Source organism: Lynx canadensis, chromosome C1 (genome assembly GCF_007474595.2).
Source record: "Lynx canadensis isolate LIC74 chromosome C1, mLynCan4.pri.v2, whole genome shotgun sequence".
Taxonomy (NCBI): Eukaryota; Metazoa; Chordata; class Mammalia; order Carnivora; family Felidae; genus Lynx; species Lynx canadensis.
The window spans coordinates 166,216,694-166,241,892 of record NC_044310.1 but is presented as its reverse complement, the minus strand read 5'-3'; the positions used below and the strand labels follow the sequence as shown (position 1 = coordinate 166,241,892).

General features: G+C 36.7%; 1 protein-coding gene across 1 annotated transcript in view; it reads left to right on the top strand.

The window, feature by feature from the left end:
- Positions 1 to 25,199, top strand: part of TTN (titin) — a 277,183-nt gene that overhangs the window by 150,369 nt on the left and 101,615 nt on the right. Inside the window, 28 exon segments of the mRNA XM_032594445.1 lie at positions 20 to 103; positions 555 to 698; positions 968 to 1,045; positions 4,670 to 4,783; positions 6,331 to 6,399; positions 8,668 to 8,748; positions 9,671 to 9,742; positions 10,362 to 10,451; positions 10,894 to 10,956; positions 11,780 to 11,869; positions 13,879 to 13,929; positions 14,647 to 15,048; positions 15,226 to 15,504; positions 15,738 to 16,013; positions 16,201 to 16,340; positions 16,854 to 16,980; positions 17,075 to 17,338; positions 18,468 to 18,552; positions 18,554 to 18,732; positions 18,871 to 19,134; positions 19,223 to 19,362; positions 19,527 to 19,653; positions 19,777 to 20,043; positions 20,154 to 20,420; positions 21,249 to 21,515; positions 21,602 to 21,741; positions 22,152 to 22,278; positions 23,068 to 23,210. Of these exon segments, the coding sequence (XP_032450336.1) occupies positions 20 to 103; positions 555 to 698; positions 968 to 1,045; positions 4,670 to 4,783; positions 6,331 to 6,399; positions 8,668 to 8,748; positions 9,671 to 9,742; positions 10,362 to 10,451; positions 10,894 to 10,956; positions 11,780 to 11,869; positions 13,879 to 13,929; positions 14,647 to 15,048; positions 15,226 to 15,504; positions 15,738 to 16,013; positions 16,201 to 16,340; positions 16,854 to 16,980; positions 17,075 to 17,338; positions 18,468 to 18,552; positions 18,554 to 18,732; positions 18,871 to 19,134; positions 19,223 to 19,362; positions 19,527 to 19,653; positions 19,777 to 20,043; positions 20,154 to 20,420; positions 21,249 to 21,515; positions 21,602 to 21,741; positions 22,152 to 22,278; positions 23,068 to 23,210 (4,430 nt within the window).

Below are 25,199 nucleotides of genomic sequence, written 5' to 3'. Positions count from 1 at the left end.
TTAACTAATATCTTTAAAGTGCCAGAGGTACCAAAGAAACCTGTCTTAGAAGAGGAACCAGCCATTCCTGTTCCCGAGAGAGTAGAGTCTCCTCCTCCAGAAGGTACACGTAAGACCATTAATGAGCTTGCCACTCATGCATGACAATTGCTAATTTAAGCCTTGTTCCTTTTTTTCTAATCTAGTATCTCTTGGTCATTTTCTATCCTTTAGTTATTTGTCTTAATTATTCTTAATTAGCTCTGATTTGGGTTATCAATCAGAAACATCTACATAGGGCATCATAGGCATCATAAGCTATATGAAAATTTCTCATGCTCACAGAAAGGAGGACAGAACTGATGACATTAAATACCAAATGGGCTTTTTCAAACATTCAGATAATAGAAACAGAAGTCAGTGCAAATGAGATAGATTTCATCTTCACAAAAATAAGAGAAGATATTAATTGAAACATGGAAAGAAATCAAGGTTACTAGTTCTTATGTTCAGTGTTTTGTGCATTTTAGAATATTGTTCCACGCGTAGAATTAAAATTAACTATATTTTTTAAGTCTATGAAGAACCTGAGGAAATTGCTCCTGAAGAGGAAGAGCCAGTTCCTGTTGTGGAAGAGGAGGAACCAGTTCCTGTTGTGGAAGAGGAGGAACCAGTTCCTGTTGTGGAAGAGGAGGAACCAGAAGCGCCACCACCAACAGGTACAAGGCAGGATCCTGTACTGTCTAAGAAAATACATCCTTTGATTTTTATATCGATTGTATATCTTCTTTAAGATAAAATTCCAGTCTTCTATCTTCTTATTTGAAATTTGACTTCATTGGCAAAACCGGAAGTCATTTGCACACCAAAAGCTATAGAATTTTACAATATGCCTACCAAAGGAATAGGTGTGATTCTTCATTCATTCATTAACGTTAAGCCTTTCGTTGTAATCATTTGACTCTAAGAGAAATTATTATCCTTCAAGTGCCTGAAGAACCAAAGAAGGTTGTTCCAGAGAAGAAAGTTCCTGTTATCAAGAAACCAGAAGCTCCACCTCCTAAAGGTACTTATAGTAAAAGAAATCAATATTTGCTTCTTTTCTGTGTGCTGTCTAAATGTGACACTCTTTCTTTATTACGTATTGTGTTGTATTCTGTGTGTAACTGTTATCTAAATGTTGGTGTGTTGGACAGACTCATCAAATTAATGTGTACATATTGCATCTTGAAATTTTATATTATTAAATGCTACTAATATCTTTAAAGTACCTGAGATGGCAAAGAAAGTTGTCCCAGTGAAGAAAGTTCCAACTGTTAAGAAGCCAGAAATACCAGCAGCTAAAGGTATTCATGTCATCATTGATATTATTTTTATAAAGTAATTTGATATCTGTCCTTGTTGCATAACTAAGGACAAGAATGTCCTTTTGTTTTCCGTAATTTTAATGTCGTTCCATTAATTATAGATTCTTTATTCTTAACATGTAAAATGTTTTCAAAAATCTTTTTACAAATAAAAACTAATATCTTCAAAGTGCCTGAGGTGCCCAAGAAACTTGTTCCAGTAAAGAAGGAACCTGTACCTGTTACCAAAAAACCAGAAGTCCTGCCAGAAAAAGGTACCTACCGTGAAGAAACAATATCATTTCTCTGAATCACATCTGAGCATTTTAGTAATAGTGCCCAGAGCAAAACATACCGACGTTTTTGCAAAACCACTTTTCCCAGGTAAAAAGGGGAAAGTAATGAGGGCAAAGAGAAAAAAATGAGACAGATAAGCAGGAAAACAAACACAAGGAGATTCAGTGGTGCTATGACGTGGTCCAGGTGGTAGAAAAAGACCTCCTCTGATTGAAGGTGTAGAACAGCTCAATCGGGCATATTTGTTGAATGTCTTATAACTAACAAAACAGTGTACTAGAAAAAAAGAAAATAAGATCTGATCCTGTCCTCAAGCACCTTAACTGCAGTGAGAAGAAAGCACAGCAATAACTCCTATCGAGACAGGAAGTGACCACAACTACAGAGTATAAGGGGTTACAGAAGCACAGAGCGAGGGAGATCAACTTCAGGCAGAGAGGCATCAGGGAAAGCTGTATGAAAGAAATAGCATTTTATGTTTTGATGGATTTTTACATTGTAGTCATTGAGAAAATGGTTTTCTAGGCAAAGGGAAGATTTCAAAAAATTTTTAATGTTTGTTTATTTTTGAGATGGGACGGGAGGGGCAGAGAGAGAGAGCGGGGGGGGGGGGGAGACACAGAATCCAAAACAGGCTCCAGGCTCTGAGCTGTCAGCACAGAGCCTGCAGCAGGGCTCCAACCCATGAACCGTGAGATCATGACCTGAGCCAAAGTCAGATGCTTAACTGACTAGCCACCCAGGCACCCCTAGGCAAAGGGAAGATTTTATCAAAAGGCACAGAGACAAGAGTCTAGGAAGTTCAAGGGCTGTCAAATAAATTTGTGCAATTTGAGGATGGATTGGTTGTGGTGTATCTTGAAATACAGGCTGGATATAAAGCTGAGAGTCATATTTTGGAGTTCTTTGAATGTCCCTATGAGATGTGTCCTCTATTCTGTAGGCAACAGGAAGCTTCAAAGGCTTTGAAGCAGGTGTACCAATTAGTAAGAGCTGGGCTTCAGAAAAATAACTGGCAGTAGTTCCAGCTACTGGAAGACAGTGATAATAGTAAAGAGCCACTGCAGTTCATTAAGGTCATTAAGAGTTGGACAAGATTGGTGGTGGTAGAAATGGAACAAGAGTGAGAGAAATGGGAGATCTAATTGGTGTCTATTATCAAAATAATTAGGGAAATAGAGGAACCCAAGATGATTGTAAGGATTGTAGCTAGATATCCATGAGGTTCATTGGGTCCCTAACTAATATTAGAAGATAATGAATATATTTTTCACTTTTCAAATACTGAAGGTGGAAATATGCATTTGGAGCTTAGGAAAGAGAGCTGGAGATGTAGATCTAGAAATGAGAGGCACAAGAGTTGCAGGTACAGGAGTGACTGCTTAAAGAACGTAGAGCTGATTTGTAAAGGCTTCAGAGTTAGACCAGTGGAGAACACTGACACTTAAGGGTACACAGAGGAAGAGAAGTAAATGAAGAAGGCTGAGAAGACTCGTGTATAAAATTGGAATGTCCAGAAAAGCCATATTCCCCCACAGTGTCTTATAAGATAAAGTGCTTTCCCCTGTATTCTTTGCCTGCTGTTTGCAGAATCTTGCACATCTTCTAAATTCTTAATAGTAAAAAAAAAAAATCAATGTCTTTAAAGTGCCTCAAGTGCCCAAGGAAATCGTCCCAGAAAAGAAAGTGTCCATTCCTATTCCTGAAGAGCCAGAAGCTCCACATGTCCAAGGTACATGGCTGCTCTATAAATCTTGGAAAGATGACAATTGTCTTCATCTTGCTTTGGTTGTAGATGGGTCTTATGTATTTATCTGTTGTCTGTCTTATGTCCTGAAGTTGATATCTTGGGGTCATCTGAAGAATAGTTATTGAGGCTAACTAAGATGATATGTTGTAACTTAGCAGTTACAGGATTCTCTTGTGAATTGAGTCTAAAATATAACACTGTGTTTTTTAAGTTGAAGTATCTCCTGAGGAAATAATATATGAAGAAAAAGCATCCATAACCATTGGTAGAAAAGTGACTCCCCCTGTTGAAGGTATATATGTGTGTATGTGTGTGTGTGTGTGTGGTGTGTGTGTGTATGTATACATATATATATGTTATATATATATGTATACATACACACAGTATTCATAGGGTGACATTCTTTCTTAAAATTATATACAGAAGCATTCCAGCATATGTTTGCTTCATTTTTCAAATAGTTATACTTCTTTTGAATATAATCTTGAATTTGCTTATTCTTGACAGTAATTGTAAATTCCCAAAGATAGTTTACAAAGCAAAACTGGAATAATTGCATTGGATTCTCAAACAATAACCCCATATCAAATTCTAAGTCATCTCATTTGCTATCAACATACAACAAATAAAGCAGTTAATAGAATGTTTTAGTGTAATAGAAACCTTAACTCTTTTTCTGTATAAGTGAATCTGTACGAATTGTATATTTTTGTTTTTGTGACTAAAATCTTTGCAACTGTGTGAAATTTGTATGAGTCTCTGTGAAGAACTTTACAACCTCATATCTTCTGTCAACATTCTTTAAAGAACGTGAAATTCAAAAGTATATTGAGCCTGAAGAACCTGAACCTGAACCACAGCCAGAAGAAATACCGATACAAGGTATTCAATTACTTGGATTATCTTCATCATCATAGACTTCATCTTCATATACATATATAGTTTTATGTTTGTCTGTAAGTCTCTTTGCATCTGTATGTAAGATACTCTTTTTTAAGTGTGCATTTTCATATGTATCCTTGTCATTTGTACTGTTGATCTCATGTCAGTGTGGCATATACGGATACTTCCTTTGTTTTTATTGGTGCCTTTGCTGTATTTCTCATCATCTGTGTACAATGTTGATGTTTTTGTGTTTTATGTGGGATACTGTTTTATGTTTTATGTTGGACACTAATAAGAACTTAAAAAGAAAACCTTTTATTTCATATAAGTTTAAATTTCTACTGAATATACTATCTACACACCTGCTAATTAACATATACATGTACTAACACTCCTGAAATACTCTTTCAAGAACCTGAACCGGAAAAGAAGGTTATTGAGAAACCAAAACTCAAACCAAAGCCTGCAGTACCTCCTCCTGCTCCACCTAAGGAAGATGTGAAGGAGAAAATATTCCAACTTAAAGGTATAAAACGCCACACCAAAATTTTATTAACCTGCTTCAAACTTCTATTCAGTCATCAGAAATGGTGCTTGCAAGAAATGTATTACTTTTAAAAGTGTGTGCTTGCAAACACAATCAGGCTGTGGGAATTGCATAGAGACCTGTGTTTTCTGCTGCCTTTGGGTGCTTTGTCTGTCATGCCTGACAGAAAGTGTATCATGGTTAGCTTCATCCTGGCAATCTGGATGCAGGCGCTGTCCAACTAACTTTCTTACGGAGAAAGGATTTCCTCGTTTCAAAGTGTGATTGCCATGCATATCTTTGACATCTTGTGCATTTGGGATGTATAAGAAAACTTTGCATGAAATTTTTAACGTTGCAGTAACAAATCTAAAACTCTGTTCTTAAAGAATTTCACGTGCTTTATTTTTTTTTAATTTTTTTTTCAACGTTTATTTATTTTTGGGACAGAGAGAGACAGAGCATGAACGGGGAAGGGGCAGAGAGAGAGGGAGACACAGAATCGGAAACAGGCTCCAGGCTCCGAGCCATCAGCCCAGAGCCTGACGCGGGGCTCGAACTCACGGACCGTGAGATCGTGACCTGGCTGAAGTCGGACGCTTAACCGACTGTGCCACCCAGGCGCCCCTCACGTGCTTTAAAACATACTCTAAATAATATATTTATGGCATTGATAGCTGATATGTGCTCATATACCATCAAAGGAAAGCATATGAATGATAGAAAGTCACTGCTCCCTTACTTTTTTTTTTCTTTCACAACTTAATAAAAGCCAGATTGTGTTCTGTAGTGGTCCTCCGTGTAGCCAGAAAGAGTGATTATGAATACATTTGATATCCAGCATCTCTTCTCATTGTTAAGTTTCCCTTCATTCTTTTTGCATTTAGATATTTCTTTGAACTGATGCAATATTACTTAATTTTTAAAATAACATCTTGAAACACTGAAGTAAACTGGCAAAAGCATATTATTCTTTTAATTGTAATACAGTGTTGTCTTATTTGTAGTGTCATGAGATTTCTCAACCTAAAATAATCTACATATAATCTTAGATGAGCACTTTTCCCATACTCACCACGTGTACAAAGCCAGGATATTCCAGAGTAATACTGCTTATAATGATTCTTGTCCCTCTTCACTCCTCCTGACCAGTAGGGGTAACTTCTGGTATTTTAAGTCAGACATAGAAAATGGGCGCCTTTTAAGACTACCCATCTGTTGATTCATAGTCCATGAAGACGCACACTTAATACACTTCCCTTAATATAAATTTATACTCAAAGGAATATTTCTTCCTCCTGCAAAGAACAAAAATTATCTTCTTTCTCCACCAGACTTATACTTACAACCCAAGGTCAGAGTAAAGAGGCAATGTTTTCATGGTTTAAGTGCGTCTTGTGTGTTCTTTGGTGGCTGCTGTTGGCTGTTATTAATGCTATTTCGTTGTAAGAAAAGCTTGGTTTTGACTCTTAGAGCACATATTTAAAAATTTGCTTCAGATTAGTCTAAATATACAAATAATAAAATTAAGATCATATTCTTTAAAGCTGTTCCAAAGAAGAAAGTTCCTGAAAAACCTGAAGTTCCAGAAAAAGTGGAGCTTAAACCTCTGAAAGGTATTTCACAGTCTGGGAAATGCATTTATATGCATTATCCCTTCATCTGACTTTTGGCTCTTCCTGTCTTCTAGAATGTTCTTTCTTTCTTTTTCTTTCTTTCTTTCTTTCTTTCTTTCTTTCTTTTCTTTCTTTTTCTTCTTTCTTATAAGTAATCAGAGTAATCTCATTTATTTCTTGTATTTTTGTAGCTTTTATGGTCCTGGCTCATGAGTGTTGCTTCCTCTGTCTCCCATCAAATTCATACATTTGTGGATAGATATTGTTTATCTTTGTCTCATCTACATATGTCTTCTTGCATTTTCCTAAACTAAAAATATCACATTTTACTGACTAGCTGAAATTAGTATTAGGACCCATATTAGGTTAAAATGCAGGGAGTTAATATTAGAAAACTTTGGAATTTCACCTGAACAACAGTATTTTAGCCAGTGTTATAAGCACTAAAAATAAGTCACACTCTCCTTCTGTATTACTGAGATGATTCATAGAGATTTCCTCAGGCCTTTCCTGTCACTCTCTTGTCACTGACTCCAAGACATTCTTTCAGGTGTACAGATCTCACATTTTAGGGAACGTTCTTCATTGCTGCAGGTCATTTTTCAAAATTTATTTCTCTTGACACAGTATTTTCCCTATCTAAACTTAGACCTTAAAGGAAAATAAATGGATCATAAATTTTAGAAAATTTTCTGTTACAAATAAAATTATTAACTTTTCTAGTAAGTATAATGGGTAACAGTGTTCTATTTAAGTAATCAACATATCCAGACCCAGTAACTGAATCTGTTGTTGATTCACTCTGTAATGTTAGAGAAGTCACCCCTCTAAATACACATTTCCTGATTTATAAAATGGGGATTACAAAATAATGTGATAATGGCTGTTAACTAGTGACAAGGAAAAGCCACTCAAACATTCAAATGACATGTAATTACATATAATAGCTTTAAAAATAATAGCTGCAATGGTGTATTCTGTACCTGAAATGAAATAATATGGAAAAACAAATGCAAAGATGTATTTCCACTATGTCCATCATGTGAGTAAAGGATATATGCCATCCTTATGTTCATTAGATGTGTGGTTGTCTCTCCAGGTTTGATCAAAAAAATGGTTATACATTGAGAATATTAGTAATCCTAAAATAGTATTGAAAGTCAGCACAATTTATCATGGTTAAAAAAGTTTAATGTTTAAGTGTGAAATTTTACTTAACATACTTGACAGAAAAAAATCATTTAAAATGAAATGCTTACGTATTTACCTTTTGTATATTTAAATTTTGTAGTTATGCAAAGTTATCTTCACGTTAAAAAAATAAAACTATTTAGTGAATTGCAAATATCTTGTTTAAAGGCACCAAATAGGAAATTTTATAGAAATATCTAAAATTCAGATTTCACATGACTAAATAAATATGGTGTTAAGTGATACAAAATAATGTATTAAATTGATTTTCATTGACATTAGTAGAGACATAAGGTGGTTCATAAGCGCCCAGTGTTTCTCTTTTTTCCACTCAAATCTTTGAGGGGGCTAGAGGAGGAGGAGGAGAAACATTTTATATGCTGTACATATCTTTGACTGTGCCCAACAGTCACTGAAGATGCAAAATAGAATGAACTTAGACTTGGGTCCCTTTTTAGTCTAAAGACCATTTTTTTATTCATTAAAAAGAACTCCAACACTAGCTCTCAAATTCTATAGTTTTATAATTTTAGGTATTATTTCAAAAAGGAGATCTTGAGAAATGATATTTCTCTTCTGTTAAGAAAATGAGAATGGCCCTTTCCCAACATCAAGGTCATCAGCCAGATCCCGTGGCTTTCTTCTCTTACCAGTGGAGAAGATTGAATATTGACACTAACACTTACCAGTATCATTTTAATGTAATTAATGGTTCATGAGACACCAGTATAGATTTGAACAATCTATAATTGTAGATTGGGGCAAAGATGCTGTCAGGAGCCCTATATGTGATCAAAGACTCATAAAGTCAATATACGATAACGTCTTCTACCCTCATTTAAGATGAATATACTTGCTTGTAATAAATGCAGTGGAATTTGTCACAAGGCTATGTAGATATTTGCAGAGGAAAAAACTTGAAGTGTATTATTTGCTTTTAAATTCTGTGATATTTATAGGCAGCAAACGTTATTACTTATGCACTGCAGTTAACTAGTTTTGAAAGAGACCTTTTTCTTGTTGAAATTTACTTTTTATATGAATTCACTTCAAAATTTGAAATCATATTCTTTTAAGTGCCTGGAGTTGAAAAGAAAGTTCGCAAATTACTTCCTGAACCTAAGCCTCAACCAAAGGAAGAAGTTGTTCTCAAAAGCGGTATAGTATTTTTCAACTGTTTTTTTAGCTTTACGTTGACCAGAAACAGACTTGAAAGCTTACAAAATGTTTCTGTCTCTTGGTCAGATTACCTATTCACATACCTATTTATCACAATTCATTTATAGTTGCATTGAAAATTAGGAAGGTTATCATTTCCATGTCTTTTTTAAAAGAAGACAGAAATTTTGTAAGCACTCACAGTGTTTTGAAATTTACATGAATAGACATAACCAAATTGATAATGCTCTAAGCTAATAATAATGACCACAGCTGTCATGTTTGTAATCACATGATGTAGTAAAATACACTAAGCCTATTAAGTACCCCAAATTACAGAGGAACTATGTAAGCCTAAATTCAGTATTCAGCTTTGAAGTGTAACACAGGACCATCACAACTAATAAGTAACATTTTTAAAAAACTGAACATTTCTTTCTACTAATAAACTACTAAAGAATTGAAAGTAGGATTTTCAGATGAAGAAGTTGTAACATTTTCTTCATGCAGAATTACAGATATCTAGGCCACAGTTCTTTGGCTATCTCCACTTAAGTAAACGTTATACTTATTTAAACGCTCCTCGTTATATTAGAATGTTGAATTATGATTTGAATTTGTTGCTATTTAAACTTATTCATTTTGTGATTTGGTCATTTTTGCAATGGAGTTGTCTCCAAACAACAGATTGGCTATGTACATGGATATAAAGTGACTCTGAGTGCTATTCTAATTAATATAGCAATCTTTGATTTTTTTTTTCTTAAAAACAAGCACTTCTAGCATAAATGCTAATTGCCCAGTGCACCAGGTGGCATGCTTTTCATTTTCCTTGCTTTGTGCACTATTTGCATTTGTCTAGCTCAACATCTTCATTAGTTTGTTTGTCTTGGTTTACATATAAGCCTTTTTGTCTTTTAAGTTCTAAGAAAGAGGCCTGAAGAAGAAGAACCTAAAGTAGAACCTAAAAAACTAGAAAAAGTTAAAAAACCAGGTAGGAATCTCAGTAACAATTCTCTTTTAACAAAATGGACATTTAACAAAAGGTTTATCTTGTAAACATTATCGGAGTTAAATATAAACACAGCTTCATATTTCATCTGTGAAATAGTCTGTGCTTTCCATTGTCTGCTTTCTGTTTAAATATCTTTATAGTTATTTCAAATCCATTCATGTATGTCCCTGTACTTCATTGTTGTTAGTACTTTGCCACTGGTCCTTCTGGTAGAAATGATTGTGAAATAATCAAAATGGCTACAAAATAACTTAATGGGAGGGTGTCAGCAAATGTGGCACAGAATTTGGGGGGCTTTTAAGTGGGTTGATTTTTTATCATTAGTCTATTTTCAAAGGATGTATTTATTGGGAACTGTTATGGAAGTGATTTAGACAGGGGAAGCTGAAGGAGTTAGGACCCAAGTGGATGGAATAAGAGAAAGGCAAGTAAACTGAGGCAGAGTCAAGAAGAGAAAACAGAAATTAGTTGATACAGTATAAGGTTTTGTTAAAAGCCATTAATGGAGCTTTTGAAAGATAGTTTGATCTGATTATTTCAGGTCAATTGATTTCTAACTATTCAAATAACACTAGAAAATAATCTTACTATCTTAAAGTACCAGAGCCACCTCCAAAAGCTGTTGAAGAGGCTGAAGTACCTCCAGCTGTTACAAAAAGGGAAAGGAAAGTTCCTGAACCAGTAAAAGGTACAAACTTATTGGCACTTTCTTAGTCCCTAAAAATGCAAATATGCATCATTTAAAATACCATTACACTGGCATTAAGATTGGAACACATGACCTTAATCTGCTCATCACATATGGCTTTAATTTTCTATACCATTTCACTTTTATGTGAACTTGGCTAATGACCACCCATTTATCAAATAAATAAGTTTTAAGCGCTAGGAAAGAAATGGGTAATTTGATGAATAACAACATTAGAACCAATCAGATGCTCTACTATTATTTTCCAAATATTTTGTTTCAAATGCAAAATAAACTTAGATCAAATACTTGATTTAGTGACTGTATGTGTATAAATTCTAGTATATCCCAAGATCTATTAAGTCTGTCCAATTTTGGTTTGAATTTGTGAAAAACTTCCAAAATACTGCGATAACCTGCTTACTATTGTGAATTATTTTAGTGCCTGAAATTAAGCCAGCAATACCTCTCCCTGGACCTGAACCAAAACCAAAGCCTGAACCAGGTAAGCAAACTTATCCTCAGTGCCAACAGCATATTCCTTCATGCTTCATTACAAATAACGTGTCAAATAACAAAATTCAACCAAGCAAATGTGAAGATCTAATTGGCTACATGATTCATGAGTGGGGCAACACCCGGTCTAGCAAATAGAGGCACCTGAGTTGTACAAAATGGGAGGTTTTTATATGCAGAGGGTGGAGGCAAACAGTTATGAGCTCAAAAAAGGATTGTTCCCAAGGAGATTGTCTGCCAGGGGGGGAAAAGCAGGGTTTTTTTTATCATGCATATTATGTCTTTCTTTCTTTGGGGGTTAGAGAGGACCTAGGTGACCCACTCTTTGGCGCTGATGGGAGGAAAAATTTCCTCACTTACCAGTGAAGGCCACATTTCTGGAGGGAGGTTGAAATTGCAATTAGACCGAGTATAAAGTCCCATTTTGAGAACTTGGTCAAATGACACCATTTTGGACCTGCGATCTTTTCTTTTCTTTTCTTTTCTTTTCTTTTCTTTTCTTTTCTTTTTTTCTTTAAGCAAATATGTAGTTAATTAAAAAAGGGAGTAAATGTCCACATGCATCAAAAGATTTCCAATGTCCCAATATATCTTTAGACATTATTTATTTTATTCAATATACTTAAGTGTATTGGAATATATTGAATATATTATACTATATAAAGATTATGTTATAGTTAGAACATATTATTCTCTGAAAAACTAGTGATTTAAAAATTTTAAAATTATATCAGAAAAGGCAAATAGGCCACTAAATGAGACTTTAGGAAGAGACAAATGGATACATTAATGCAATGGACATCTCTCTACAGAAGTGAAAATAATCAAACCGCCTCCTGTGGAGCCCGCACCAACTCCCATTGCTGCCCCAGTGACCGTACCAGTAGTTGGGAAGAAAGCAGGTATTTGTTCTATAGTTTTCTTTTTGCTTGTTTGTTTTAATGGCTTAATAAAAGTATTCATACTTCATTAAAATTCAAGCCCTCTTGTTGAAATGTAGGCATCATCAAGGTGGGGGAGCAGGGGTGTGTATAAATTCTTGATTAAATTTTTATCATCTTATGTCCTTTACCAAACTAATCTGTCACCCATGGGTACACACTGTGTTTTGATTGAAATATACATTCCTTCAAAGCATCATTGCTTTATATGCTTTTAAAATTAAGAAATGAATATGTTCAAGGCTGATGAAAACAAAGGAGACAGACAGACTCTCTAAGGACATACATCTAGGCAGCCTGTGGATATTCAAATTTCCCCCACATGACCTGTAGGAAACATTTCTCCTTCTTTAAAAAAAACTGCATATTAAGATAATGAGAAAGTTCAGGAAATGGATAGTGTTGATGATTGCACAACACTGTGAATATACTTAATGCAACTGAATTGTATACCTGTTACAGTGGTTAAAATGGTAAATTTTATGTTGGTGTATTTTACCACAACAAAAAAAGGAGAGACCAAAACAAGACAATGTAGTTCAGCCTTTAAATCTATATAAGACTTTAGGTCAATAGTAATTTTCTTAGATGTACTAACTCTGTGGCATTAACTATCTCAGGTACAAACTTAGTTACTTATAATTGTACATAAGCTATTAGTGTTTGTCACTTGATGATAATCTCAAAACCAAAATGATTGATATGTATTGATCATTGATACATATGTGTCCTATTTGATCCTTGGCTAGTTATTAACCTGTTTAAATTTTAAATTTCTAGTCTGTAAATCAGATTCAATTATATTCTGCCTCATAGGATCATTGTAAGGATTAAAATATAAAACATACAGTGCCACCTGGCATAGTAAAGCACATAAATTTCATTATGTTTAATGACATGAGACAATGTACTGTATTCTTTGGGTTGTAGTTTAACTTTAATATTTATGTTAATATGTTTGTCACTGATATTTATGATTTAGGCATATTCTGTTAATTTTTATAATTGCAATGTGATACCTTTCATTAGCTCAGGAAAGGATCCTAACTGCCAGTGAGCTAATTAAATGTGCATAAAAATGAAGCTTTTCTCACACTCCCAGGGGCTGAAACTAGAGAGTTGGTTCTATAGTTTATATTTTGCCACATTAATAATTTCATTAAACTCTAAATAGAGGAACTGTCTTACTTCTGCCTTAGTTCATTGTCTGATTAAAGGAACTCTTCAAAGGAATCCGTATGTGTGTAACACATAGACCCTCCTCTTTCCTCAGTCTTTACTGGATTTGTCTGCCCAGTTAAAAAAACAAAAACAAAAATAGACTTGGGGTGCCTGGGTGACTTGGTTAAGCAGCTGACTTCAGCTCAGGTCATGATCTCACAGTCTGTGAGTTTAAGCCCCCCATGGGGCTCTGTGCTCACAGCTCAGTATCTGGAGTCTGCTTCCGATTCTGTGTGTCTCTCTCTCTGCCCCTCCCGTGCTTGCTCTCTGTCTCTCTCGAAAATAAAAACATTAAAAAAATAGGCTTTTGGTCATTTCTGGACCATTTCCCTTTTGCCTACATTGATTCCTTGTTGACAAAAACTTCTTTCCTTGATTCACTTACCCAACACATACATAATCATATCAAATACTTTGCATAGCTACGCAAGAGTAAAACTTCCTCATAAGGCAATAGTAAGCCTTCTCCCAGAAATGGGAGAAGAATAAAATCACTTGCTGAAAGCGATTTTTAAATCCTAAATATGTTGGTAATTTGGCTTGGTCACATCATTGACCAGATGATACTGATCAAAATATGCCTTCTTGGAAGTAGCAAAGTATTGTCCATCGAGGTCATATAAATAAAGTCAATTTCTCTTCATGCATTAATATTTATAATAAAGAACATGATTCACCCCGCATGGTTTCTATGACACATAAAATAGATCTGAAAATTGTTTAAATGCTGAATTTTCTTTGTATCTCAGAAGCCAAAGCACCTAAAGAGGAAGCTGCCAAGCCGAAAGGTCCCATCAAAGGTAAGGTCATTTCCCTGCACCTCAATTGTAACCTTTCACTCTGGGAAACTTTACATTCAAGAGGGAAAAAAAGTGCTGCTATAAACATTGGGGTCTGGGGGGGGGTGGGGGAGAGGGAAAGTGGGTGATGGGCATTGAGGAGGGCACTTGTTGGGATGAGCACTGGGTGTTGTATATAAGCCAATTTGGCAATAAATTATATTTTAAAAAAATTAAATGCCAAAAGAAAAAAAACTACAGAAAAAAAAAGAGGAAAAATGTTTTATAATTTATAACAATTTTCATTATTCCCAATTGATTCTGCTAAAACAAATGTCTTCTGATAGTTCAAGTACTATAACTCTAATATTATTCAAGTGGGTATTATATAACCAATTATATTTAGCATAATGAACCCCATACATTCTTAGGTTCATTCTTCATATGCTTGATATTTATACATGACAGATAAAATAATTAGACATTAATTGGGACATTTTATATTTGGTTTAAAACTTGAGAAAACGAAGAGCATCTATTATCATGGCTTCCTTATACCATCTCATTTTCCTATCTGAAAGAAGGCAGTATAAACTCAATTGACCTTTCAATTGCTTAGTCTTTAGTTTTCTTGTCTTCAAGTTGCTCTACCAGTGGTATTACCCAGCGGACAGCTAGGTATGCCCTTCTGACCCTAATGAAAATGCCAAATCAACTTTTAACTTTATTTTGAATCAGGTGTAGCCAAAAAGACTCCTTCACCAATAGAAGTTGAAAGGAAAAAGTTAAGACCAGGAAGTGGTGGGGAGAAACCTCCTGATGAAGCCCCATTCACGTACCAGCTAAAGGCTGTGCCACTGAAGTTCGTGAAAGAAATCAAAGACATCGTCTTGACTGAAGCAGAGTCAGTTGGGTCTTCTGCAATCTTTGAGTGTTTAGTCTCCCCCTCCACTGCAATTACAAGCTGGATGAAAGATGGTAGCAATATCCGTGAGAGCCCAAAGCACAGATTCATCGCAGATGGTAAAGACAGAAAGCTGCATATTATGGATGTCCAGCTTTCTGATGCCGGCGAATACACCTGTGTGTTACGTTTGGGAAATAAGGAGAAGACCTCCACGGCTAAGCTTGTTGTAGAAGGTAATTTCCAGTCTTCTAGATATGGTCCCTATTACATTTTTACAACAAACCTCAGTAGCCATTTTTGTAACTTTGGACAACACCAAAAAGAGTTTTTTTTTTTTTTTTAATATCATTGAAAATATTGTATATAATTGAAAAGGCTTTGCAGATTTTTAATACTGAAATTCTCCACAGAACTTCCCGTGCGTTTTGTAAAGACACTTGAAGAGGAGGTCACGGTGGTAAAAGGACAGCCACTGTACTTGAGCTGTGAGTTAAACAAAGAGCGTGATGTGGTCTGGAGGAAGGATGGGAAGATTGTGGTGGAGAAACCTGGCAAAATTGTGCCTGGCATCATTGGCTTGATGAGAGCCCTGACCATCAATGATGCAGATGACCATGATGCTGGAACATACACAGTTACTGTGGAAAATGCCAACAACCTGGAATGTTCATCCTGTGTCTAGTAGGTTAGTACTTTGCCAGGAAATTTTGTTCTGCTTATTATACTTATTAGTACTGCTCATTATGTTAACAAATGGAAGAGAGAACTTTATTTCCAAATCTTGTACCTTACCTAAGAGGGGGAATAGCAACACATCAAATTAATTATTTCCAGTTTTGAGAATGTTTTTTTTTTCTATTTGTAAAATTTACTAAGCAAGTTATTTATATTATAGTGTTTTTCTGACCTCATTTTCATGCAGAAGTCATTAGAGACTGGCTGGTGAAACCTATCCGAGATCAGCATGTGAAACCCAAGGGGACAGCCGTTTTTGCCTGTGTAATAGCAAAGGATACTCCAAACATTAAGTGGTTCAAGGGATACGATGAAATCCCCTTGGAACCAAATGATAAGACTGAGGTAGTAAAAGAAGGAAATAAGCTATTCCTCAAAGTCAAGAATGCTACACCAGAAGATATTGATGAATATGCAGTAGAAATTGAAGGGAAGAGATACCCTGCAAAGCTGACACTTGGAGGTATAACACTCTTTACTTTTATTCTAAAAGATAAGTTTGTGTGTAAATAAGGCAAAACAACACATAAATAAATAAATAAATAAATAAATAAATAAATAAATAAATAAAAAAAAGGGAAAAGAGAAAGAAACCAAAGCATTGTCAGATTGTTGAAAGCATTATGATTTTTCATCCCTGACCAATACAGAGCGTGAAGTTGAATTGCTTAAACCAATAGAGGATGTTACCATTTACGAGAAAGAAAGTGCAAGCTTTGATGCAGAAATCTCAGAGGCAGACATTCCTGGACAATGGAAACTGAAGGGAGAACTTCTGCGGCCCTCACCTGTGAGTCATTTCTGGTTTTAAATTGTCAGTCACATAAAATGTCCACATTGTATATTCAGATTTAACATTCAGATTTGGTTCAATAATGATGGAGTTATTTCAGGGTTCTAAAGTCTCAAAGGTGGGGGGGGAGAACTTTGATGCACTATTTGTGGACAGCTCAGGCAATTTTTTAATATTTATGTCAAGATTTTTTCCTTATTTTTTAAGTTTACTTATTTATTTTGAGAGAAGACATGAAGGGGGGAGGGGCAGAGGGCGAGGGAAAGAGAGAGAATCCCACGCAGGCTCCACACTGTCAGTTCAGAGACCGATGTGGGGCTCAAACTCACAAACCGTGAGATCTTGACCTGAGCTGCAATCAAGAGGTGGCTGCTTAACTGACTGAACTACCCAGGCGCCCCTTACTTTTATTAGTAATTTTTATGATATCTTTAGACATCTGTATCTGAAACATTTCTCCTTGAGGGAAATTATCTCATCCAAATGCTAACTAAGACCATTGTTTTTCAGACCTGTGAAATCAAAGCAGAAGGTGGAAAACGGTTCTTAACTTTGCACAAAGTCAAACTGGACCAAGCTGGGGAAGTCCTTTACCAGGCACTTAATGCGTTTACAACTGCCATTCTGACAGTAAAAGGTATGGCCTTATAGAGTGCATGAGGTGGGCTCAACTTCATTACACAGCCCTGGGCATTCTGAAAAAAACCTCATTCTTAATGTTTGATTTTCAGAAATCGAACTTGACTTTGCTGTGCCCCTGAAGGATGTCACTGTTCCAGAAAGACGACAGGCTCGATTTGAATGTGTTCTCACTCGAGAGGCGAATGTTATATGGTCTAAAGGACCTGATATAATCAAGGCATCTGACAAGTTTGATATCATTGCTGATGGAAAGAAACACATTCTTGTTATCAATGATTCTCAATTCAGTGACGAAGGGGTCTATACTGCTGAGGTGGAGGGCAAGAAGAGCTCAGCACGATTATTTGTTACAGGTAAGAGCTGATGAGATGAGATCTGGCTAGAATATCCCACATTTAAACACACAGACATATGACTTTAAAGATAGAATGCTGTGTGTGCCATTCCCAGCCTGTCAACAACCAGTGTTATGGCTGGACCACCCCTTGTGATTCTTGTTATGATTGCAAGATGCACTCAGCAGTACCCATCAGGAAACATTAAAAGAGACAAGGTTTATTACTCACAGGACCTGGAAATTACATAGCACAATGGGCCACAGTGCCAGAAGTGTGTGTGTGTGTGTGTGTGTGTGTGTGTGTGTGTTTTGGAAGAGGGAGTGAGGGGTAGAGAGTGGACACCTGGGGGTTCCACTTTTATTGAGGTTGAGGGTCTGTGGTTTTATGGGCTCACTCTTTATTGGTAAATTTAAAACATAAGAGCAGGAATTTAAAGTGAGGGAAAAAAGGAGCACCTGCGTGGCTCAATTGGTTAAGCGTCTGACTTTGGCTCAGGTCATGATCTCACAGTCTGTGGTTTCGAGCCCCGCATGGGGCTCTGTGCTGACAGCTCAGAGCCTGGAGCCTGCTTCAGATTCTGTGTCTCCTCTTTCTCTGTCCCTCTCACTTGTGCTCTCTCTCTCCCTCTCTCTCAAAAAATGAATAAACATTAAAAAAAATTTTTTTAAGTGAGGGAAGAGAAAAAACATGCAACCCAAACTGGCTGTTTGGTCAGTTATCAAAATCAACCAAGGTCCCAAAAACAGAGGAGGCTGTGGGGCTGGGGAGGGACCCAGTCTAGCTCCTTATCCAGCCCTGTGGCTGGCAAGGTGTTTTTCAGGATAGCCATCTCTGAGGTAGATGCTTGGCAATCAAAGCTTAAGTCAGGTACTTGCATCACAAAAAGAAAAGCCAACTGTCAAGGTTTATGCTGCAAACACCAAGTTCTAATAACAATAAGTGCCAAGTGGCACCACAACTTTACTGTCAAATTGCCACCAAAAAAAGCCCCTCAATTTTTATTTTAATGAAGGATGACTCCATTTGAAAGGACGAATAAATAAATGCTATGTGAAATGGTTCCTTTTGACCTTGGCAGATTAGAGTGGAATATTTCTGAAGGTAAATTGTATGTCTAAGCACATTCTCCACGCTTCCACTGCAGGTATAAGGTTGAAATTCATATCGCCTCTTGAAGACCAAACGGTGAAAGAAGGCGAAACAGCAACTTTTGTTTGTGAGCTTTCACATGAAAATGCATGTTGTCTGGTTCAAAAATGATGCCAAACTCCACACAAGCAGGACTGTACTCATCTCATCTGAGGGCAAGACCCACAAGCTGGAAATGAGAGAGGTGACTCTGGACGATATATCCCAGATAAAAGCTCAAGTGAAGGACCTGAGCTCCACTGCAAACCTGAAGGTCTTAGGTAAATATGACCAATGATAACTAGATAGCTGCTTTGGGGACAGTGAGAGTGGGCGGTCCTTACATATTTTGCAACTTGTAATTCTCATAAACTCGAATTCTCACATGCTTCTGACAATCTGCTGAACCACTTTCGCAGAGGCCGATCCCTACTTCACCGTGAAATTACACGACAAAACTGGAGTTGAGAAGGATGAGATTATTCTCAAGTGTGAGGTGAGCAAAGACGTACCAGTGAAATGGTTCAAAGATGGCGAAGAGATTGTAGCTTCACCGAAACACTCTATCAAAGCAGATGGCCTGCGCCGCATCTTAAAAATCAAAAAAGCAGAACTTAAAGATAAAGGCGAATATATGTGTGACTGTGGCACCGACCAGACAAAAGCCAATGTTACTGTTGAGGGTGAGTCGCTCAAAAATTTTAAACTCATGCTATCTGAACATGAAGTTTATTTGTTCAGTCATCCTAACAAATTTCTGTGGAATTTCAGCTCGACTAATAAAAGTGGAAAAACCTCTGTATGGAGTGGAATTGTTTGTTGGTGAAACAGCTCGCTTTGAAATTGAACTTTCGGAACCAGATGTTCATGGCCAGTGGAAGTTGAAAGGAGAGCCTTTAACTGCTTCCCCTGTAAGTCAAGATTATCTGACCACACACGCAGGGCGTGCTTGGTGGTTTGGGGTGAAAAAAAAAGATATACTTCTGGTTTACAATGTCTTGATGATTGGTAAGGATAACCAGTTACGAAAATGATGTTCTTCTTGCTCCTTCCTTTTGCCTTTCACTCCGAACAGGACTGTGAAATCATTGAAGATGGGAAGAAGCATATTCTGGTCCTTTATAACTGCCAACTGGATATGACAGGGGAGGTGTCCTTCCAGGCTGCCAATGCTAAATCTGCAGCCAATCTGAAAGTGAAAGGTAGGCTCTGCCTGTCGGCCACCCTTTTGTTATTTTCTTTGCAAGACTTCGAGACCCTGACTTGATCAGGGGTCATGAATGGAAACCTAATCTGGCTTCATCCACATCACCCTCTTCTTGCAGAACTGCCACTCATCTTCATCACCCCTCTCAGTGATGTTAAAGTCTTTGAGAAAGATGAGGCTAAGTTTGAGTGTGAAGTATCCAGGGAGCCCAAAACATTCCGTTGGCTGAAAGGAACCCAGGAAATCATAGGTGATGACAAATTTGAGCTTATAAAGGATGGCACCAGACATTCATTGGTGATCAAGTCAGCTGCTTTTGAAGATGAAGCAAAATACATGTTTGAAGCCGAAGATAAACACACAAGTGGCAAACTGATCATTGAAGGTAAATATTCTTTTATTAAATAGACCGTATTTATTTATTTATTTATTTAGCTTTTATTTTTATAGTTCCTCCTTAAGGGCTGGAATTAATGAGTTTTTTTTTCTTGATAGGAATCCGACTCAAATTCCTCACCCCACTCAAGGATGTAACAGCCAAAGAGAGGGAAACTGCTGTGTTCACTGTGCACCTGTCCCACGATAACATCCGAGTTAAGTGGTTCAAAAACGACCAGCGCCTGCATACCAGCAGATCCGTCTGGATGGACGATGAAGGGAAAACTCATTCCATCACATTCAGAGACCTCTCTATTGACGATACCTCGCAAATTAAAGTCGAAGCTATGGGGCTAAGTTCAGAAGCTAAACTCACTGTGCTTGGTAGGTGTTTTCTATTTAACTTTATTACATTAAATTCAACAGAAATTTGTGGAGTATCTATCATATAAAACAGTCTTCTGAGTGTTATATTGCATGAAAGCAGTGCTGTCCTTAAGAAACTATCACAAACATTATCAAACCTCTTTCTAAAATATTTTTACCTAAAAATATGAGGACTTTCAAGTAATATAGATTTGGGCTCATGAAAAACCAATTGAAATCAGAAATAAAACTGCTAATTATTGAGCCCTATCATCTTTAAAATAGGAATAGAAGTACTTCCCATCTCCTTACTTCATCAAAATTATTTCAGAAAAGTATCTTCCAACTTCTAATAAGAGAGGAAACACAGCACTAACATTAAAAAAATCATTGTTTTTCTTGGCCCCTTAATATCAAGCAGATTACATATGAGGTCTAACATGTAGAAACTATTAAAGGTGAACTATTGATTGATATAAGAAAAACTAATAACATGAATCCGAAAGCTTAAAGGTAAACTAGAGGTAATAGATTTGCTAAGGAATTAGAAATTTAGCCGAGCAATGAAGGAACACATAATCATATTTGAAGCTAAATTTCATAGTATCTTTCAAACCACTGTTAATAACATACTTTAAAATATAGATGGATTAGATCTTGACAGATCACATGCATTGATTCCCTTTCTAACCTTTAGAGAACTTCTGAACATAAGCATGTCAAATAAGCAGAAGCTGGGTACAGTTTTAAACTATGCCCAGAACTGTGAGCTGCTTCTTAAACTTTCCAAGGGACCACATTTCTTCAGTAGTTAATGGAATGTTTTCACTTATACTTTACTTGCAGAGGGAGATCCGTACTTTACCGGAAAGCTTCAAGACTACACTGCTGTAGAGAAAGATGAAGTGGTTCTACAGTGTGAAATCAGCAAAGCAGATGCACCAGTGACATGGTTTAAGGATGGCAAAGAAATAAAACCATCTAAAAATGCTATTATCAAGGCAGATGGCAAGAAGCGCATATTAATCCTAAAGAAAGCCTTGAAATCAGATATTGGACAGTATACCTGTGACTGTGGGACAGATAAGACCTCAGGAAAGCTCAACATTGAAGGTAAGGGATTTCCATGAGTTTGACTCTTGAAGCTGATTGGGGTTATTTCTGCCCTAATGACGCATGCTGACCCTTCACTTTTCTAGATCGGGAGATCAAAATGGTGCGACCCCTGCACAGCGTAGAGGTGATGGAGACTGAGACGGCCCGCTTTGAAACTGAAATCTCTGAAGAGGACATCCATGCCAACTGGAAACTCAAGGGAGAGGCACTACTCCAAACACCTGTAAGGCTATTTCTGAACTTGTCAACACCTAGAGGAGCTGTGTGAAATAAAAAAGGACAGGCAACAAGTCAGAATGCATGCAGGGCATTTAAAACATGCTATCAGGTTCTCTATCAGACCTAAAGAGAGAGATTAGGATCTACAGATCCACACAAATCGTGCATTCTTTTTGATCCAGCATAGTGGTATAGGCTGTAGATATTCTGTGATGCTGCTAGTTGGTTCAGAATTCTACAGATAAAAGAAAGTTCGCTTTCTTGATATTTCCTGTAAGCTTTATTTCATGAAAAAGAGCTCAAACTACATCAAGTCTTGTCACTAGTTATTTGTAACATTCCTTAAGCTCTGATAGTCTCAGAAAAAATACCAAAGCTTATTTCCTGTGAAACCTTTTTTCTCTTTTGGCACAGGATTGTGAGATCAAGGAAGAAGGCAAAGTGCACTTCCTTATTTTGCACAACTGCCGCCTGGACCAGACAGGCGGGGTGGATTTCCAAGCTGCCAATGCTAAATCTAGTGCCCACCTCCGAGTGAAACGTAAGTAATAGGTGTTTCTGCTGAAAAGGAAGGATGTACTTTTGCAGAAAATGAATGTGCATGCAATTAATTGGAATTATTTAATTAATTAGAAAACATTGTTAAGGTACAGACACTGGCTTTCTTGACATCCTAACACACACATGGTTCCATTTCCAAAGTTTTGGACATTTCATCGACCTTGCTGGCCATTGGAACAAAATAAAAATAAGCGAGTCAGATTCTCTTACTGCGTAATCCTTCCATTCAAAGTCGCAATGCATGCAATAAGAATCTAACTCAGAACTCTTGAAGACCACATACCCCCATGGCTGTTACAACTGCAGCACTACAGAAAAACTTGGCTGTGTGGGCATCTCAGACTGAAGAAGGGAGGCAGGGTGCTTGGGCTAACATTTTTGGAAGGTGCAAAGTGTTTGATGGATATGGACAGGCTATGTGATTGAGGGCCCCTCTCCTCCTCCCAATCACAGTCTTAGTTATTTTGGAAGTCACATACCACATGTAGCAAGAGGAACTTGATGCCTGGCAGAGAGACAGATGCAGCGCAGATTTCTTGCTGACCTTGGATATCAGAACGAAAGGGCCCCTACAAATACCCACTGTCCGGCCACCAGCTCTCCCCTTCTCAGCACTGAGGGGCCACGTTCACATGCGAGTTAAAATAGTGGCCAGTCCCGGCTCTTTCCTTCTTGAAGAAAGCAACCATGGAGATGAATAACTAAGTGTATTTATGCTTTTGGAATTACAAAATGAGTGATCCTGAGCTGTTTCCTTCTTCTCGCCAAGCACGAGTAATTGGTCTTCTGAGACCTCTGAAGGATGTCACAGTGACCGCAGGGGAAACAGCCACCTTTGACTGTGAGCTCTCTTATGAGGATATCCCAGTGGAATGGTATCTCAAAGGGAAGAAACTCGAGCCCAGCGATCAGGTAAAAGGCGGGCACCTTGCCATGTCCTGCTCTTCTCTTTCTCTCATGTTCTCCAACTTCACTTGGATGTTCCTTGTTCTTTGCTCTTATGTCCCTTCCTCTTCCTTTCCCTTTCTCTTACCTACTCTAGCCTGATTTCTGCTTAAATTGAAAAGCAGATTCTTCACATCATTGTTGGATTTAATCTGTTGGTATTTTTATTGAAATGGAAATAAAAGTTTTAAGTACAATAAGGTTTTAGTTTTTTGAGGAGAAGGCAAATGCTCATTAGCTATTAATACTAGTTTGTTTGATTAACTGGAAGACAAGAGGGATCAAAAAGGCCTTTTGATTGGATGCCTTGCAACAACAGCCCACATTAAGTTTTGTGACTAATTCTCTCCGTGTTCTAGTGCTCTGCATATAAGGGGATTAAGAGGAGAAGATGGAAATTCCATTTCAGGCAGTTGATCAAGTGGTTGAGATAACTTCTGGGTAGATTTGCTCTTCAAGCATTTCTCCAAAGCTATTTTTAACCCTCAAGTGTTCTGAGCTGTGCAAATTCTGGAATGCCAAGTGGACTATTTACAGTGCAGCTGACAGTTGTGACAAGAAAGAGGGCTCAGAGGTTATCCACATATGTGAGCAAATACACATTAAGTTTTAGGAAATAACCAACTCTCAGTGTTAGCACTTCTATGTCCCAAATTTTCACTGTAAGTAAAAACTGAGGTGACTGTTCAGATAGACCTAAACTACAACTTACCTAAATTGAGCTATATATTCGCCCCCCCAAACAGTGTGTTTATGTTATCCTGATAATTCTTCATTAATTTTGAGTTCTTAGAATAAAACTTTTAGAAAATGTCCAAAATGGGTTAGAAATAAAGCACAGGGAAGTACATTGTTCTATGACATTTTTTTTCAATATTTAAAAAATAATATCGAGTGTGACAGCAAGTCTTCATACAAATCAAACTTCAAAGGTGTGAAGGCAAATAATTCAAAAAGGATTCAGTTTAACAAAGAGTCACAAGGTTGACTGAAGTAATAAGAAGGCAAATGCATTTGAATAACAGTAAATAGTAAAATAGTAAAAATAGTAAATAAATAGTAAAACAAACAAAAAATCATGTATTCTATCAAAGTCATTAAAGGAGAATTCAGTTAACAGTCATTGGGGAGACAAAGTCTGCTTGTTACACAGACAGTAATGATTAGTCGGTCTCCTTTTTTTGCTGAGGACAGAAAAAACAGCTGTACGTTCAAATGACCATATGAGAATTAAGTTATATGAGGAAACTTTCCCTACAGTGAGGTCTTCTAAATACTGAACTGGGTGAAGGAGTCATGTCCACCTTCAAGTTTGCTCTTTTTTTTTTTGAAATGTACATTTGTCCTAATACGTGTAGTCTCATTGCTTTCATGTCCAAATGCAGAGAATTGGTTGCCTTTTCAAGATCCTTTCTATATCTGTAAACTCATGATTTGAATATAGGAACACTGCTTAAGGACAAATGATATTATACTTTTGCTACTAAGTATTTTTTGGTCAAATTAAGAGCTTTGTTTTATTAAAAGATCAGTTCGCATTAGTTCTAATGTAAAAGCTCTACTATTTTATTTTGAAATGTAGATTCCTAAAAAATTTATCCACATTTCTTTTATTAAAAAAAGATTTTATAGTATATATATATATATATACACACTACATACATGTATATAGTCACTAAACTTTTTTCTGGGAATAAAAGAGATCACCTTACTATAATTCTCTAGCGCTTCTTTGTGTCTCTCTTGGCATAGGAATTTTAATCCTTTATTTTAGCCACCCAAAATACTTCAGCTGTTTATGAACTTGCTCTTAATTACTTACATGTCTCTTTATAAAAAAAATTTTTTTAATGTTTATTTATTTTTTGAGAGAGAGAGAGACAGAGCGTGAACAGGGGAGGGGCAGAGAGAGAGAGGGAGACGCAGAATCCGAAGCAGGCTCCAGGCTCTGAGCTG